This window comes from Spea bombifrons, chromosome 2 (assembly GCF_027358695.1).
Source record: "Spea bombifrons isolate aSpeBom1 chromosome 2, aSpeBom1.2.pri, whole genome shotgun sequence".
NCBI classification, from domain to species: domain Eukaryota; kingdom Metazoa; phylum Chordata; class Amphibia; order Anura; family Pelobatidae; genus Spea; species Spea bombifrons.
This window is the reverse complement of record NC_071088.1, coordinates 45,545,917-45,565,780: the sequence shown is the minus strand read 5'-3', so window position 1 is coordinate 45,565,780 and position 19,864 is coordinate 45,545,917. Positions and strand designations below refer to the sequence as shown.

The window sequence follows — 19,864 nt, the reverse complement described above, 5'->3', positions numbered from 1 at the left end:
TAGTAAAAGTATGAAGGTGCAACTTCCTGGCTCCACTGTAAAAACAGAAATGGATATGGGACACCAAAAACATTTTAAAAACTGCCCCAAACTTTTTTTAATTTTAAAAACAGAAATGGGAAGAGAAACCAAAAAGCATTCAAAGCATTGTTTGAACCCCAGGCAAGGAAAGCCTAAGTGTGTCTACTAAACTTTAACCCAATTATCAATTCATTTTACCTTGTACTTAATTATACTTGCATACTATTTTTTTTTTTTGAAACAAGAATTGTTTTGTTCTTGTCATTAGTTGAACTACTACTATAGAGAATATTACTGTATTTCCCCATGTATAAGACGCTCCCGTGTAAAAGACGCACCTTAGTTTTGGTGCCCAAAATTTGAAAAAAATATATTACATTAAGTTATTGTACTGGCTGCCTGGGCATGATACGAGTGTGATTGATGTTACCTGCTAGCAATTGTTAGCAATCACACTCCTATCATGCTCAGGCAGCCAGTACATGCACATCACTTTCAGCCTCCGTGTGCCCCCTACACACACATCCATGCTATCACACACACACATATATATATATATATATATATATATATTCATTATTTACTCCCCCACCCTTACCTGAACTGCCGCTCTTCTGGTGCCACTCACAGACTTCCGTGGGGGGCGCTATTTCCCTCTGCGTTGCTCGAACAGGAACGGAGTCATGTGATGTACATTCACGTGACTTCACTGGGTTCCTGTGTCGCCCGAGGGAACAAGAGACGCTGCTGAGCAACACAGAGGTAAGCAGCAGGTCCCCTGCAGATGATTATTTTCGTGTGGGGAGGTGTCAATCTACCACCACTGCATAAGACGCACCCAGTTTTTACACCCCATAGGGAAATACGGTACTTTATAATCGCTCCCACCGATATGACAAATATCTGGAAATAAATAAGCTTGTCATTTTGGGGTCCTCAAATGCAAATAGTCATTGACCTGTCATTGAAGTGTATAATCTACAGTGGTACCTCGTTTACTGGTAACAATATTAAAGAAAGGGTTGCAGAAACTATATTTGTGATCCAGTATGACTTGGCATGGTTGGTGCCTAGAACTTTTTAAAATTCTCGTACATCAGTACAATGCAAGCACTTAAGCTTCAATTATTCCAACTGGGTCAAATTGTATGTTAATCGTCAGCTGTTTGTCACTGCTGGTAAATGTATTTGTGTCTTATTTACAATAAAACAAAGTTTGATTGCAGGTAAACCCAGGAGGGGGGGGGAACAGAGAATTACCATTTTCTAACTCCTGTAACTAGAGAATACATACATCAATTTGCACACAGTAAAACATAAATTGACTCTTATATGCTAGAGTCCCTTGAGCCCAAAGTGCCACTCCACGTAAACTACCTTCTCTCCCAAACGGTACATCACTTCAAATTATTCTCTCAAAGATGGGTGTATGTTTGACATATAGTGAGGTCTCGGCAACTTCTTCTTGTAGGCAACATTCTGAAAAAATACTGGTATAGGCCCATGTGAAGAGCTTGGGCCCAAAGCACATATCTGCGACATTACAAGACAGTATATGCAGTGACCGATATAAAGTACAATTTCTTTCTCTAATTTTTTTTTTATTGAGACAAATTAATTAAAAAGGCACAAACATGGGGTGTATGTTTACATGGACATTTTAACAAACATATACAGTAGTAGTGTAGGAATGTGGCTTCTTTCTGCTAAACAGAAAATTCCTAGTGTTTTATATATACAAAAGATGGTATAGTTTATAATGTCCTCCAATACAAAAGATCTGATAAAAAAATTAATTTTCTTTACACTGAATTTTATTTTGTGTATCAAGCCCCTACATACCTTTCTCATCTTGTACGTCTGTCCTTCCATATTTTTAACGTGCCATTTTTCAGCTGCCACAGAGGTATAGGCAGTCATTTTAGAATACTATTATAAATATGCAATTTAATCCCCTGCTGCTTGTGACCTCAAAGCCATACATTTTTTTTTCTCCTGCAGAAATGGGTTAATATGCATAAGTAAGAGTACTATCTGAATCTGTAAAATTTCAATATTGTTACAAAATATGTAATATTTTCTACAATCTCAACAGCTGAAGACGACCATAACACAAAATTCTAACTGTGTTTTTAGCTTCTAAAGCAGTTAAAGATTTTAACCTATTTTTTATTTAAAAAAAAAAAAAAAGTTAATGTCACATGATGGCCTAAACAGTTCTTTTGGATATTTTTTCTACAATACAGTTAATATTTTAGAAGACTAAAAAAAAATTAAAAAGTACATATAGCTTAGCAATTCATGGGGAATCTGTGTGTAATATGAACCATAAGCAAGTGCTATTAGGGATACGCCCCAAAGGACATTCTCCCAATGTCACCATAAACAGAACAGAATACTAGATAAAGTACTGGATACAACAAAAAATGCTAACAATATATTTACACAATAAAAACAGATCTCTACAACACTTGAATAAGAACAAAAAAAAGGTTAAAAAGTATAATATTGGCTTGTCTTTATGGGCTCACTATCTAGCTAGTGGTTAGAGAAGAAGCTACACAAACAGCTTTGCACAATGTATACCCCATTCCTTCACTCCGAACAGGTCCAAAAACGGGGTAGTAACGCTCAACTTGAATTTTTTTTCCTTGTGCTTCTATATCCATTTGCTTTTCTGTTCCACTAGCCTCATCTCATGCTGGCTGGTGGAACAATCCATAAGCAGAATTCAATGTGTGAAGCAGTGGGTTTGTAATAAGACTTCAGCAAAATAAAAAGTACCCCTGGGGGGGGGGGTAACTGTGGCGTCCACCAAGTTTAGAATCATTTCCATAAACTTAGTCACCAAAGTCTCTGCTGGAATACATGCGTAAATACTTTCATTCTTCTTCTGAACATAATTTGTGCCAAAAAAATAAAAGCCAAAAAATAAAAGAATCAAACAAAACACAAATGTGTGTGTATATATAGCTACAATGCGAATATTCCCTTAAGTTTACAATTTTAAAAGTATTTACATTTCGAAATAACTAAGGACAATCTACGACTGAAAACATAGCAGGGATCTTCATCAAATTAGGAAAAGAAGAGCTTTGGAATCACAAATAATAAAAAAAAAAATTCTACTGGGAGACCAGCAAAAAGAAACACCCTTTTCTGTAGCCTATAATACAATAACAAATCATCAGGTGTTGTATATCAGAAGTGGCACAACTCTTCTACAGGAAATGCTACAAATAAAGACATAATCCCATTATGAAAAGCATTCCTAAGAAGCAAGGAAAACCTCCACTATTAATCTTCATTTGCATTTTTAGAAATGATAAAAGGTTATCTCATCCCGTAGGCATAGGTATTAGGGAATTTGTTGGTAGTGTTACTAGAATGAACCGACTTCCATACAAATAAACGTTTCATCCTGTCATTTAACTCTCCAGGTTTCATTTCCCTTCCTTCTTAGCAGATGCGGACCAAGACCATAAATACAAAGGCGGAAGAATAGCCAAGATCAAGGCTTAAACATCAGCTATTTTCCAGGCCCTTATGAAATATTGAAAAATTGGTAAATAACTACAGAACAACTTTCTAGAATACTGCTGCAAATGTTCTTTACCACGGTGGGGAAGATGGCAGAGCTTGGGATAAGAATGGCATGCTTTCCACTGGTCTCATAGCTATATTTAATGGGCCAGCCAGTGTCATTGGGGTAGGCAGGTTCATAGGACTTGTTATGGTAACTGGATGTGCTATGTTCACTGGTGCAGTGACTGAAGTTGGCAAATTGACAGCAGATGTTAAAGACAAAGGTGAGGTCATGGAAATGGGGGTTGTTATGGTGACCGGGTGACCCAAATTCATTGGAGAGGTTATATTAACAGGACTGGAAACATTCACCGGACTCCTCATGCTCATACTCATGGCAGTTGCTACAGATACAGAATTAGTCAAAGTTCCCGAAGCAGCCACAGAAGACGTAATATTGAAAGGTGAAGTAAGAGTCACTGGTGTCTGAGCCGCAGTGGACGTTTGGCACATATTACTTGTGTCTGAAAAGAAAAGGAAAAAAAAAATCATATCACAATACATTGATTTATATATATCAGTTATGGGAAAGACGTGGAATAAATAATGCATTAACTAAGGAGAGAGAAAGATTTTTGCATTGGTCATTCACTGCGCATTATAAATGCCAAATAATCCTGGAAAGAACGCAAAAAACAGCTGCTGAATCAACTGGTATGAAGATAGAAAATCACCTATTGAAAAGGTCCTATGATTCTGATCCACAGCACAAAAGAGTGAGTCTGAAGCTGAAATAAGAGGAAAAGCAATGAATCAGCGTCCCATATTTAGGCGGATTTTTAATGTGCATACAACAATGCAACAGACAGATAGATGTAACAAAGTTTACAAAAGTTTTAACCAAGCAAAGGTTGAAATAGGGTTTTCCTGGCAACCAGGAAAAAGCGTATTAAACAGCATACTTTCCTTCATATACACCAAGGAGTATTGCGAAATATGTGCAGAACTAGCCATATTACACAATTTTCACACAAAAAAAAGCCATGCCTTTCTGCAATCAGAACCACCGTTTCTGCAATGTGCATGCTAAGTCCTAACACACCAATGAGACCCTGCCCACGTAAGGTTAGGTGGTGCAAGGCTTTATTTTTATTTTTTTTAACTATTCTTTTAATGTAAATTAAAATCATGAAAACAGGAAAGTGTGTACCAAGCGATAAATCGCTAAATTTTGAAAAGTACCCTATCACATGGTAAAATTACTTCAACAGTGCACCCAAAGCAGTTAACAGAACTGCCACAGCTTTTGATATTACCTATTTAACTGCCTACATGTGTGTTTTTTGTTTTCTTTTTAAGATTTTATAGTTTTGGAGAAACTAAAAATTTGATTATTTATTACTTATTTTAGGGGGACTGTTCTTTGTGGCAAAGGACGGTGAGAGTAGCGCAGCAGTTCCTAATCTGATGTTCCCTTTGTTATCCTGACCCTATGTTTACATATGAGGAACATTGTAAGCATACGGTAAGGATACGAGAGACAGCGGGGTAGGACACGCTGTGCTACCCTCACCACATTTTGCCACAAATGACAGCGAATGTTTTACACCCCTTTGAATTACTTGTGGAGTAATACTACTGTTATGATGCCACGACTTCCAGTTCTATGCATCCACCCAGGTACATAAAAGGGAACTTGGGCAGAAATAGGTGCCATAAGAAAGAATAAAATGTAGAAGTGTATAACGGTTTTCTATTAAGTGAAAAAATATAAAGTGAAGATGTTATTCCATCATACTTTATAAGGTTGTCATGCATCGCCACGTTTCCATTCTCGTAAAACTAGTTTTATAATACAATGTAACAGAAATAAATGTGACACTATACATTTTTAATCTACCAGGGCCGTCTGTCCCATGGAACAAAATGGGAACATCGCATAAAGGGTCTGCAGCTACACCCTTTGGTTCACAGAATAACCTGTCATTAAAGCAGACCTGTGTAGGAAAAGGTCCACTACAGGCAAGCGCTTCATTGTATTTATGTTATACTGACAAAAAAACAAAACTTCATTGTACATATAGAAAACTAGAATTATCTAATGCTTGCCGTCATTAATGGGTGAATTTTGCACCCACAATAGTCTCTGATCGGAGTAAGAATGCTATGCATATAAACTACAGACATTGGCGAGGTATGTGCAGCCCACACTGCATCAATATTTTAGCTTTTATCGCTGTGCTATCAATACCTGAAATATTTCATAATATATTTCTTACTAGTTTAGTATGCATCACTATGTTCAGGTATAACTTTTTTTTGTTTGTTTTTAATTTACAGGTGTTCTGTGTTATCTGGAGATTAGATAAACTAAGGTTTTTAAATACTACTGAATAAGAAGCCTTTTAAGCTAAATCATTTGCCGAAAAGGGCCAAAGTGGAAGGCCCTCCAGCATCTGTTCACCCAGGTCCTCAAGTGATTAGACGGCCCCGTTGACTACAAACATTTTGTAAAAGCGTATTAAAAGTGAAAAAGCTCATAAATACCTTCATATTTGATTCGACAATGAACTGGATTTTGAAGCTCATGAAGTTGTCCTAAATTAAAACAAGAAATGCTCTTACATGTATACTGAGAGCATAGCTGACATATAGAAAAATGCAATTTATCCATGTGATTTCCAACTAAAAGGGAAGGCTGGCAAGAAGGAAAGGAGGCAGATACCAACCAAAGTGGTGCTTAAAGTAACATTTACACTCTCTTAATCCACTGCGCTCATTTTGTGTATTCTCTAAAGTTCACACTGCCAAATATGCGTTGGACAGAACAAGTGAGAGCTCATGTTGCCTTTCAGATGTGTTTTGGTCACATTATTACCATTTAACTGGACTTGCCAGCCCTCCCTGTACACTCAAATACCGCTTTTATATGTATGATGTACGTGGGTAAGAAAAACTTCCCAACATTACTCACCATTAAACCCATTTTCTCCCTGGTACACAAAACTACTACCTGTACGTGTATGTTAAAGCCACGGCTCAGTAGTGGAGGTAGGACTAACAAATCTTCAGTTTTTTTTCCCCTCTCTCAAATAACTCTTGCCTAAGAATCACTATATCACAATATGGGCACAATATGGGCAAACTGTTTTGAGAAATGGGCAAGTCAAAAGGGAAAATCTGTAATTCTTCTGAATGATGTCTACAATTTATGAACTGGATAGTTGCTTGGCACAGAGTCCAAAAAGAAAACAGACAACCATCGATCTCCTCCAACATACAGGACATGGCCAACCCTTCATTACCGACAGACAGATGTTGTAGATGGTTTCTTCTGGAGCACCTTATGTGGAATCCAGTTTATCTGTTCTATCTGGAAAAACACAGATCCACTGGAGGGGGGCTCAAGAACATCAAATATCTTGATGAATTTTACTTGTGTCCCAAGAAGCAAATGTGCAATTTTCTAACAGTTTTATTCTTTCCTATGACTTTTAAAAGCCAAGTAGATGTTCATTATCAAAGAACACCAAGAACAGCTTATTCCTGAACGCCACCTAAACAAAGCTTCAACCAAAGGGACACATGAGAGTCCACTTTGGTCTCCAGCTCATTCTGCCAAAGGGATGTGGATGGCATAGAGAATACAAATGAAAGACCTCGTTGTTAAAATTGATTTAGTGCCGAAAGATTCCACAGCACTGTACAATTGGTCATACAGAAAAGAGACCGAAAGTGAAGAGGGGCCTGGTCATCAGACTTTCTATTTTAATTGCTTTACACACTTTAAATTGTAAACAATCAAAATAAACTAAAAAATAAAATTCCCCCAGGCTGCTTTTGGGGGTAGGGCACAAACACTAAACGGTACACGATGAACAGCAGCTGGGCTGGAAGGGCTGCTAATATAAGGCAGAACTAGATAGCGACCTGTGACAAATGTTTCTCACTAAAGACCTGATCCAGCCTTTAAAAACAAAGGGTTCTAGGAGCAAAGTATTCACTAGCAATCGGTGATTGCGGGATTGTTTAGATTTAAGCTTGTCTGTCATGGTGAGCTGAAGATACAACTTACAATCACATGCGCCAACGAAGGCCATTAGAGAGAAAAAGATGCTGCACTGATACGAGGAGCGGTTGAGAGTAAAATGTATGCGATACAATATGCTTGGCTTGTAACAATTTTGACCTGGTGCCTACATTAGACTTGTAAGCCATGCAGACATTATGGAAGTGTAAAATAGACGTAACCGAGTGAATCCCGACTGATCATTCAATATTCATAGGCATGGGAAAGTTGTTTAGTCAGTAAAACTCGTCCTCTGACTCCTCAAATCTGACGGCTATGCCACTTTAAGGTTAATAATGGTACTTTGCACACTTGTAACAAAAACAGGGTATTTTCAGTGAAAGTAAGAATTGTCAAAGGTAACCAAAAAAAAACTAAAAAAAAAAAACACTTGTGTGCTATGTGAGGCCTTTAGCAGCATCCCGCATAAATACATCACTGGCGGGAGCGAGTTTCAGCCACCAAAATACACATACAAATACATTCACAGTTTGTAGTTTTGTTTTTTTAAAATACAGTTAAACACAAGAAAAAAAATCAGTATATACCAAGTATAGCTCAAGCTACAGAACCAGGCTGAATCTTATCCATACTTATTTTTCCCATATGGTACTGCACCATACTGTATTCCTTTTAGGGCCCAGAATTTCATGGAAAACGCATTTATAGCTTTGATTATTTTGTCACTACAGGAATGTCTTAGGAATAAAGAATAATTACCTTGAAACTTTTTACCTTGCTTACAAGTATTACAATTGATACTTTGGCTTTGCCCATGTGTCTTTAGGTGGCTGGTGATGTAGGCCGCACTGAGAAGTTTGCCACAGATATTGCAGGACACCTTCCCTTCGTGACGCACCATGTGAGTTCGAAGTCTGTCTTTGGTGGCAAAGGCAGCCGTACATGTCTAAAAACAAAACAACAACTTAGTCAGAGGATCTATTACAATATAGAGATAAATAGAAAATATACATTTATGCAGATCAACATCTTGTGTTTTAAATAAGAACAATGACTAATTTAAACTTTTCTCAGATCCGTGCTTCCCATGAAGCCTTTTATTGGCTGCAGCTAAATCACACGGAAACCAAACCAATCTGCTTTGTTTGTACTTGACTGCTTCATCCATTATAGGTTGGGGAATACACGCACTTATACACTATACACAATACACTATATGACACATACACATGCTTATGCTATATACTAGCATAACATCACTCTTATGTACACTATCCAACAACACTTACTTGCTAAGACTATACATATATGAAATACACACACACACGGAATCTGGCACTACAATACAGAAGACATACCAAGTCTGGCACTATACATTTACACACACACCGACTATAACACTATACTATAATGTGCATTACATAACCCTGCCAGGAAATGGTTTCTAGTCACGATGGTGAAAAAAAGTCTGGCCTCCAAAGATAATATTGCTTACCTTTGAGTATATTTAGTTCTGTGGACATAAAATTTTATGAAGACTTCAGATATTAAATATATAAAGTGTTATCCCTCAAGAAACCTGAGAAGGTATCCTGTATTTTTGTCAGCCAATGTATCACCTTTATTTAGAAGAAAGGTATTAGTACTGGCTTTGAAATACTCTTACTTGGCATTTGAAGGGTCGTTCTGTAGAGTGGACATGCTTCACGTGGCAGCTTAAGTGATCGGGTCTATGCAAAAAGGGAAAAACACAAGTAAAAAAATTTAACTCATATTTGTATGGATACAAAAAATTACAAATATAAAATAAGCGCATATAAAAAGATAATGTGAACACTTACTTTTCATATATATATATATTTTATTTTTTTAAACTGAAAATTAGTGGTGTAAAAAAAAAAATCCTATTTTGGTAAGGATTTCTTCTATACAGTAAGTTCAGAAGCATCCCCTGATCACAAAAATATCGATCCTTTATGTATCACCATATATAATATTTTAATATCACTGACTAAATGGGTTGGGTGATATTGTTTTTTTCTCACCATTTTTTGACTTGTAGTGGCGTATATATATTTTATTTTTTTTGCACTATTCCCAGTGCAATATAGATAGAGACTCCATCGGGAACCTCTCATATCTTACAGATTACAGTGAAATCACTGAGCTCCCTATAAAGTTTTTCTTTTTCATTTCTTGGAGGACTTACTGAAGTGGCCAGTGACACAAAGTGTGTTTTTAAGGATGAGGGAGCAACTAATCCCCTCAATTATCCTAAAGTCGCAGCAAGGAGGAATGTTCAGAATGTAAAGCATTTTAGTAAATTAAGTGTATACTTAAAAACAATTACACATTATTAAGTTAATAATGTAGCGGGTAGAGCACACGGAAGAAAATCCACTCAGCTATTCCGAGTGAGGCAGACAGATGCAGAGAACGGTTCAAGTATAATTAAATCCAAATGACCGACGAGCCTGGCAGTTAAATTCTGCAGCACTTCAGTTTGCAGTCAAGCTATCTATACAAAGCGTTCAATAAGAGATAAAAACATTTGGCTTAACACCTTATCCATGTGTGGCTGTATGAAATGAGTTTGCAGAGTGCCGATGAAATGTGTCAAGTAATGTGTCGGTAACGCAAGTCTTCACAAGCCTGAAACTTTTTGTTTTTTATATTTACTATAAAAATATAGAAAACCATACAAGTATAGCTCATACCTTGAAAACCCTTTTCCACAAACAGTACATGTGTAGGGTTTTGTGATCCCTCCTTCATGAGATCTAACATGGTAGGTCATCCGATCTTTCCTCTTGAAACGCTGATTGCAGACTGGACATTCAAATGGCTTCTCGTCAGAGTGAGACAGTTTGTGCCTGTTGAGATGATACACATCTCTGAAAGCCTTCCCACACATCTCGCATGCATGGTTTTTCTTAACTGGTTTGCTGGGTTTCTTCACTGGTTGAGCCACAGGCATGGTTGGTATGCTCGTGCTTGCGCTAGGAATAGTGGTTGAAGAAGAAGTAGTGACCGTTGACAATATTCCTGCAATCGTTGATACCAGAGATGTTCTGTTGTTATCTCCAGCAATTGTTGAAATGAGGGGTACAACTGGCGACGCCTGTGTTTTCTTTGGCCGTGACACCAATTTTATTCCTGTGTGGCAGGACTCGTGGCGCCTCAAATGGTAACTGTCTCTAAATGCTTTGCTGCAGTATGTACAAACGAAGGAAGTTTTGGATTTTTCTTTTTTCACCACAACCGGCTCTTTTATGGGTTCTGATGGAGTCTGGGGTTTTTGTGTTACAGGTAAAGGTAACATGGGCTTCTGATCAGGAGGCTCCACAGGCGTACCCAAGAGCGGTAGTAAGCTGTTCTGAGAAGCCTGTTGTTGATGGTGATGGTGGTGGTGATGTGAGGCTTCATGAGCCTGGGGGGAAATTAAGAAAGAAAGCAAAATAAAATTACAAGTGGATATAATCTTCCCATGGATTAACATACAATGTAGTTTGTTCTACCGACATACACGCCTCTTGTCCATGTGACAAAGTTTGCTTGAGACTTCTAATATTTTATTTATATAGGAGTGAAGTCTAAGCTACACGAGCTACAAGCTTAACACACATACATACATACACACACACATCCCAAGTTAAAATGTAAGCTGCATTAGGATTGTCACCTGCATGCAAATTCAACACTAAAACACTTCATGGTGATGCCATTTTTACACCGGGGATGACAGCATTTTCTACATTTCTGCTATGTCCTTGTTCAACTGTAAATTTCCTTCTTCCTCATTTAGTGCGCCAACACACATTGTATATTGTTTTGTTCAAGACAAGTAGGGCTTTCTTTTTAAACCATATTCATCTAAAAAAACTTTCACGAAAAAAAGAAAAAAATGCACAAAGCTAGTGAGCAATAAAACAAACTAAATTTGTATACCTGTCTTCAGATTGGATACACCTCATACATGTAAGATTTTCGTTTGTTTGAACTGTTACGGGCAAATATTAAGATGTCCACACATTTAGAAATTTGGTATCCTGAGGCTCTAACTTCAACGGCACTCAAAGATCTCAAAAACACTCAGACTATAAATTTCTGAAAATACATTTCCCCATCAACCTCATTCAAAAAACAACTTTGGGTTTCTTGCCCAGGGTATCTCCACCTGCATAAACACCAATTTGCATTCTGTAACATTCTCCGGGTATAGCCATGCCTCCCATGCATAGGTTATATATATAATATATATATATATATATATATTATATATTATATATGATCACACACACACACACACTTCAAATTGGAGAAGCGGGTAGTATTTAAATAAATAAGAAATAGAAATAGGAATGATGTTTTTTTAGGGGATGGGTATAGGTTGGTATGGCAGATTATTTTAGTGTTTATTTGATATACCGTATTTTATATTTGTTTTTGCACTGCTCTCTAGAACAGGGCAGATACTCAGAACTAGAGATCCCATTTGGGATTTCTTTTGAAACAATGGAAAGCCTTGTGATGTCTTGTGGCACAAAGAAACGGCTCTAGCTTTCTTGAACACACTGAAGCACCTGAGCAGCAGGAAAAGCTGCTAGGAGACCTAATCTCACGTTAAAAGGGAATGTCTGAATTGAAGTTTTGGGCCAGGCTTGCAGGGGACCAGGCTATCTATTAAACCAACAGGACTTAATGGTATATGCTCTGGCATCAACTACAAGAGTTCTTGGATTTACTATTATTATGTCCATCGTCACAAAAAAAAAAAAAAAGGTAAATGGCTTGGCCCCCAGCAGGGAAAAACATGCCCCTGGCACTCAAAGGATTTAAGGACCAACCCATTCCCTATTTTCATGTTAAATGCATGTTGGAGTTTCTTCTGTAACAGACTGCATGCACCCTACTCTGTAGATAATGTGAGTTAGAAAACAAGACTTCTGTCTCCTCTGCCAGCTGCCTTTACGAAAACCAGCTGGCATACGAGGGTATAAATTTATGTTTGACAACATCACCGGATAACACATACCACACATACATATTTTTTATATTACAGAGGGTCACATATAGTGTTTTGCATATTCTTAAACAAAGATGAACAGATGGGCTTTTGTTGACTTCTACTCCCATTATCCTCACCCAGTATACTGAAGCAGCATTTCTCATTGGGCCTGTAGGGGAGATCTCCCTGTAACAGGCCTATCTACACTGTGGAGAATTGCGCTTAACCAGCACAGCTTCTGTAGTGGCTTTATTCTTCTCCATACAGCCAGAGTACCCGGGGAAATGACTATTAAACAGGCACTTTGCATTGTAGACAGCGGCCATCCAGGTAAGTTTTACTGTGTGCCATTGGAATGTAACCCCTTCCTATGCACCTACCCTGGTTTACTGTGACTTCCATCAGCATTATCTGCAGACAACTTGTACACAAATTCAAATCAACTCCATAAGCTTACTAAAGTAATTAGGAGCTTACGAAAATTATACCGTTTAATTACGTATTTGGTTTGCAATTTATGGGGCGAGCTGTGTCTCCCCCCCCATATTTTTACCAGTTTGTACTATGTTGGATGCACAGCTTATGCTAAACTATGTATCTATGAATACTTTAACTTGCCCTGACAAAAATAAAAATATCTAGACTTCCCCAATTTAACCCCTGAAGGACAGGGTTGTAACATTTCTGCAGTGTTGGTGTTTAGCTGTAATTTTCTTCTCTCTCATTTAGTGTACGCCCCAAAACTTTTTTCCAGGAAAAGAAGGGCTTTCTTTAGATACCATTGTTCATATCTTATTTACTTTAAAAAATGTTATAAAATATGGTTAAAAGATTTTTTTTCTGACTTATTTGAAAATTCTTTGAAAAACCTGCAAAATAGATTCTTATGTTTGCCGTCAGTTTAGAAATACACATTTTGGCACATTATAGAATAATAAGTGCAAGAAGCATATTGGCATTTCAAAAACATTTTTTCAAATCTGGTCATACTGCATCTATGTCCTATTTTGGACATCTGTGAATCCTTGAAGCCAGCCGATTCAATATACCCCATCAAACCATATATATTTGACCAAATGTTAGCAACATGTTTGATTTTGTAGCTCCCGGTGTATGTCATTGCCACAGAGCATCCCAGTATGTATTCAGCAACATCTCCTGAATACAGTGATACCACCCATGCATAAGTTTGTTGGGTTGTTTGGAGGCTAAAATGCCACATTTGGGACATGAACAAATCAGTTTTTCTAACTGGAATTTTGACATCTGGTCATCTTACCCCCATTGTCGTATTTAAGACATCTTTAAAGCTGGCCAATTCAATTTACCTCCAACAAACCACGTATTTTTTGAAAACTAGAGACCCCAAGGTATTTCAACTCTTGACATGTACTAATTTTACCACCAGCCTTTGCCAGTTTGCGGTAGTAACTTCTTGTGTAGCACCCACCCCATGCACAATGTACTTTAGGTGTAAGTTTACAGCTCTTGGTTACTGCCAAAACGAGTTAAGCAACATCTTCTGGCTGGCTGACATATTTGATCCCCTTTACCTTAGCTATCAATTTTGCCTTAAATATGTGAATTATAGTTGTCATAGCCTTTTAATGTTTGTATATGCAAAAAAAAACAAAACAGTACTATTAAAACAGAGCCACTAACTGATCTCTCTCTCTCATGTATATGTATATGTATATGTATATATATATATATATATATATATATATATATATACACACACATAAACATACATAAATATATACACACACGTGCACAAAGGAGACACAGTAGGATAAGCTTCCATATTTTTTATGGCTGTAAGTTGTAATTGCAACAGTTTTATAACACCTCTCACACATACACATACACATACACATAGATATATACATATATATATATACACACACACACGGGGCATTTCTTAACACTATCTTACATCCACCATACAAGACTTGTTTTTCTTGACAGAAATCCTGTAGTGCAAGGGATTCTGGGTGGATTCATGGAAGATTTATGCAAATCAGGTTTAATCCGTTATTTCTTAATTTTTAAGTAAAGGGGATTTTCATCACCTTTCTTGTCCCCCCCCCCCATAACACATTTCGAGTGTAACCCATCTATAAAAGAAACGCTATATAAATTAGATTAACAAAAAAAAACTTTATTTGGAAACAATGACTATCAATGATATGCAAAATGTCCCTGGAGTGACAGATGCCGTTTAGTTTGTCAGTTTGTATCATAATACGAAATTCTGTTTGCAAACTAATGAAATAAGTAATGCTGTTAATACGAAAAGAAAAAAAAACCGTGAGTTTACCAGAAGTGATAAATATACAGAGGATAGGTAGTGTGGGGGAGAAAAAAAAAACTCAGTGTTACAAGTGTTAGAAATATAGCAAATAACAATTTGCATTCACGAGAACCAAAGTTTATAAGCATCTGTGGGGGGGGGGGGCGCAGCAAACTCAAATAAGCTTTTGCTAAGGCGTGAGGAGTTAAAGTAGCCCACCGTGACCCGTGCTGTCTAGAAACGCGGAGCCGGCGCATTAATACAAGGAACACGAACGTGTGACACAGCACATCTCGAGCGCGGCCTCTTTGTGCACGCACACTGCCGCAGGTTTAACACACGACTCGCGCCTCCACCGTCAACTCGGGTTTGCGGAGGCCTTCGAGATATGCGTGGATGTATACTCGAGTGCGCGTGAAACAACATGCGCTAGTAAAAACAATTAGTTGCCTCGAGGGCAGGTGAAATCTTCACTTGCACCCGCCAGTAAGACGCAACGGTCTGGATATAATTAACTTAGCGTGGGACACTGTACACAACGAAACCATAACTCTGGGATTACTTAATACGCGAAACTGTTCTATTTATCAAACGTGTTTCCCTTCCCAGAAAAATGTAGATTTTTTTCTCTTCTAATCACGAGCCACACGCAAGCTTCTTTAGAATGTTAGGTTTTCCATCGCCTTTTCACAACAAGCAGCAAGTCTGATCTTCTAAACAAAGCACTGAGGGTTCTGGGGATTATTTGTCTGCAAATTCTTTTGGCAGGAGTTTGTTACATAAGGCATTCTGGTGTCGATCAATCGATCCACGTTACAATCTAGGATCCGCTATAACGTTCCCTTATAAAAGCAGAGCTAAGATCGTTAACAGATTTTAGGATACAAGCAATATTAAAAGACCTGCGGTTGCTAGTTCAACCCGCCACCCCTAGGATGAACGCCGCAAGAACGTTAACAGATCGAGGGTGCAGTAAAGAGAGAACGCGTCCAACGTGCTTCCAATTCTCTAGGTCTGAGGCCGATTGAGCGGTTCCTGCCTCCCCTGTATGCCCGGGGAAGGAGGGAGACTGAGGAGGGAGGAGATGATGAGGGGTGTATGCTCCCGGGTGTCCCCGCTTCCCGGGGAGGGGAGAGGAGGGAGGCTGCTGCTGGTCCTCCGGCGGCGGGGAAGGAGGATGTCAGAGGGAGAGTGGGAGGAAGGGAAAAGGGAGGGGGAGTGGGTGATACCGCCGCCCTATCTACGGCAATCCCGTATCCAGACAGATCTCGGCGCGTACAATTCAACCGGCGAAAATAAAATATTTGGTTTGCCCTTACCTGGAACAAGAAAGCGGTCCAGTTGGCCTCCATGGCGATCCAGGAAAAGGGGATGAAAAGGAGGAGGAGGAGGAGGAAAGGATAGCGTTCGGGAAAGGGGGAGGCAGAAAGAAAAAAAAATGTCGAAGTATCCTACATAGAATCTACAACAAAGCAGATGAAAACATGGCAGCGCCTAACAACTTCCGGTAACCTCTGGGAGAGACCATACAGGAGGAGGGGTAGCGGGCTGCGGGCTGGCGCGACTGCTCCGCCCTAAGACATTTGTGAAGGGTGGGGGGAAGTCCCAGGTAGCTGTGTCCCAGCTAGGCTGTTCCCGCCGTTTTAACACTAGTGTTTTATTATTTATACAGATTATACCTTACCTAACGTTTTGTGACGTGCTGTATATTTTAATAAAAGAATAACGAAATTGCTGTTTATATATCTGTAAGAACGCCGTTTTTCTGGGAGGCGGAGAATGGGAAAATGGCACTGTAGCTGCCGCTCTTTGTTTACTGAGGTAGCGGATTATCGCGTGTGCAAACGAGGCCTACTTGAGAAAGGAAGGCTGTCCGTTTTTTGTCTTCGTCCTCCATTGTTTCCAGCGCGTCTCTTGCCTGGTTAAACATTACGTTTAGCACCGTCATTTGTAGCTGCGCCCGTTAACTTTTTACCTTTTTTTTTTATATTTAAACACCGAAATGATTAACGTGCAAAAACACGAAACAATCATCTCAGAGGGATTGTGGTACGGATAGCCATACGAGGCCTCCAGAATGTTATGTTTAATGCCTACTGCGCGTTTCGTCTAGTTTAATATTGTAATGGCAACAGCCACGTTGCTAGTTGACTATATTGAGAAAAACTAGACAACTACTGCCTCAGCGAGTGCAACGATTCATATAAGAATTTCCAGTTTTACCTCAGAATCTTAGTGTATGATTCGTTGATGAGTTTGATCAGATTAGGTTAATTACATTCATATTACGATGCGATATTATATATGTGCAAAATTCCGGACTTGTGCACTTCCAGATTGATGGCATCTCACAGCGGGTTCTGATTTGTTTTCCGTTCTTTGTGTACATCTGCCTCATAGCAGTTCCCCAACCCCCCATTTTAGTCATACAAAGGATAAGTGGAACAGGCGGGAAAGTGCAGTTGTTCATTTATCTTCTCACAACCGACCTCTGTTAGGCATCCCCTCCCCCTCCTCTACTGCCTATTTTCGGTGATGGCTTCTATGTTATTTCAACGAAATGGACATTTGCCTATTTTATTGCTTTGGTGTGGAAGAAAACATTGAACCTTAGTGGGTGGAAATATCTACAAGAAAAATATTTACATTATTTTGTATCAAATAATTTTATTGTATCTGATAACATTGTGTTTTTATGTTGTGAGTCTATCATAACATGCTAAATCAGTTGCAAACGTGGTGCAAATAACCTTGAACAGGAAGTAAGTTTATGTTTTAGAAAGGCACTATTGATAAAAAAAAAAAACCAAAACAAAATTGTAAGCTTGTTTGAATAGGGCCCTCCTTACCGTTTGTTTCTGTATATCTAAATTATTGTGCTATGCACTATTTTGTTATGTCCTGTTTACCCATTGTACAGAGCTGTGGAATATTATGGCGCTCTATATTATTATTGTTTTATAAAGCGCAAATTCCGTAGTGCTGTACAATGGGTAGACAGGACATGATAAGTAGTATATAACACAACAATTTGACTTACAGAAACAGATGAGGAGGGCCCTGCTCAAAGATCTTACAATCTATAAATCAATCAATAAATAATAATTATACTTTATTTATAAAGCGCCGACAAGTGTAAAATGACAAGCAATTGACATACAGATACAAGAGGAATGAGGAATAATAAAAACAAGGGCAAGAATACTTGTAGAATTTGGCCATCCCCTGCATACTTTAACCCCTTCAATCCCAGGGGTTTTTGGTACCTCAAAGCCCAGAGCAATTTTGCCATTTTTGGGGTATGTCGGTTTAGCGATGATTCTCTTTTCCTGTGAATAGTGTACCCATGTGAACTATATATCGTTTTTTCAAGGAGAGATAGAGCTTTCGTTTGATACCATAGTTGGATGATTAGCTGGAAATTTAGAATGAGAAATTTAGTAAAAACTAGCGAAGATTAGAAAATTAATTTTTTTTTACATTTTCCCTCTGAATCCTCACAAAATTAGGTAAAGTGATGGAAAATCCCCTCCAAGTTTATTAATTCAGGTGTCCTGATTTCAGAAATACCTAATTTATATAGATTTTCCAGACTTTCCCAGCACCAGGGAGCATTCTATTAGGTGTACAATTTTGTAAAATATTTATGCCTATGGCTTAACGGGTTTGGGGGTTGTGAACGGGGGCAGGAGGGTTATACTGGCTAGATGTTATGCTAGGGCAATGGGAAGTAAGGTTTTTTAATAATTTTTTTATTATCTTTTTTTATATATTTTTTTTAAATTTTTTTTTAATTTTAATTTTTTTACATTTTTTTATATATTATTTTTACACAGTAATGGTTAGAGGTCCTCCTAGGGACCTCCTGAACATGCCAGTGATGTCACAATGACATCACAGCCCACATTATAATTTTTTTTGGTATTATTTATATTAATATTTTAATGATTTTTTTAATATTATTTTTTAAATGACTAACCGTTTTTTTTTTTTCTGCTTTTTCTTACAGGACGGGAGGGGGAGTGAGAGAGATGGTTTCTCACTCCCCTCCCCGCGATCCCCCTGCACCGATCACACTGTGATCTCTATGCAGGTCCTCACAGACCTGCATAGAGATCGCAGCGTCTCTGTGCCTCATCGGAGGGCAGGATATCCCCGCAGGGGATATCCTGTCCTCCGATGACCTTCCGGGTTACGTCAGCAGTGACGTAACCCGGAAGGGAATGCCCGATCGCGCGTTTCAACTGCGCGATCGCGCGATCGGGCACTTTCAACCGTAACAACTTACCGGCTTTCATGCCGGAAGCTGTTACGGGAGATCGGGCAGCAGAAAGCCGGCAATGCCGGCTTCTGCTGCCAGGGGGGAGTCCAGGCTGTCAAACGACAGCCTGGTCTCCCGTGCAGCGGCAGGGATGTGTCCCTGACGCTGCACGAAAGGCTGGACGTACCGGGACGTCCATAGGGGTTTCTTTGTGGGCGTTTTTTGGACGTCCCGGTACGTCTATAGGGGAACTAAGGGGTTAAGCAAATCTGTTATTTATTACTACTTGCCCTAACATCTCTAAAATCATTGGTATGTTAAAGTTGCACACGGCATGAGTTTACATAAGGTTTAAATAAGTAATTATCAATTTAAAATCCATTGGGCCACCAACATTATGTTATGGATACAATAGTCCAGTCCCATATATAAAACAAAAGCTGTTTTGCCCAGTTCCCAGTGTTCCAGCCCCAGGTTGTAAGCATTCTGAGGAGTTAAAATGCATTGGGCCACCCAACTCACCACAGATATAAAGAATTGAATCTCCTGAATAAAAGTGATTCCAGCCTAGCCCACTAGTAGTTTAGCTCACAAAAAGGCAGCTCAGTGTACTCAGGCATTTTGAATAAGTAACTGAGGATTTGAAAGGGAAAAAATGCATTGGGCCACCCACATTATGCTACAGACATGAAGGGCCAACTCCTCTACATGAAAGCCAGATAATTC

At 38.6% G+C, this 19,864-nt stretch overlaps 1 protein-coding gene across 2 annotated transcripts; it reads right to left on the bottom strand.

Annotated features, from left to right (window-relative positions):
- Nucleotides 1-3,147: 3,147 nt before the first annotated feature.
- On the bottom strand, nucleotides 3,148-16,357 carry VEZF1 (vascular endothelial zinc finger 1). Of its 2 annotated transcripts, none has more exons than XM_053457713.1 (7): nucleotides 16,197-16,357; nucleotides 10,294-11,006; nucleotides 9,243-9,306; nucleotides 8,336-8,522; nucleotides 6,094-6,144; nucleotides 4,281-4,334; nucleotides 3,148-4,070 (listed from the first exon to the last, which is right to left on the bottom strand). In XM_053457713.1, exons 1-7 carry the CDS (start codon nucleotides 16,227-16,229, stop codon nucleotides 3,634-3,636), a joined length of 1,539 nt encoding a protein of 512 aa, XP_053313688.1. In that variant the 5' UTR covers nucleotides 16,230-16,357; the 3' UTR covers nucleotides 3,148-3,633. The 2 variants fall into 2 exon arrangements, with proteins under 2 accessions (XP_053313688.1, XP_053313689.1); XM_053457714.1 differs by having other exon boundaries at nucleotides 8,351-8,522.
- Between the last annotated feature and the right edge of the window lie 3,507 nt (nucleotides 16,358-19,864).

Coding starts and splice junctions, on each gene's coding strand:
- VEZF1 (XM_053457713.1), bottom strand. CDS start 16,229: ATGGAGGCCAACTGGACCGCTTTCTTGTTCCAG. Junction 11,007..16,196: donor GGACCGCTTTCTTGTTCCAG/GTAAGGGCAAAC, acceptor ATTTCCCCCCAG/GCTCATGAAGCCTCACATCA. Junction 4,335..6,093: donor TTGTCGAATCAAATATGAAG/GTATTTATGAGC, acceptor CTCTTATTTCAG/CTTCAGACTCACTCTTTTGT.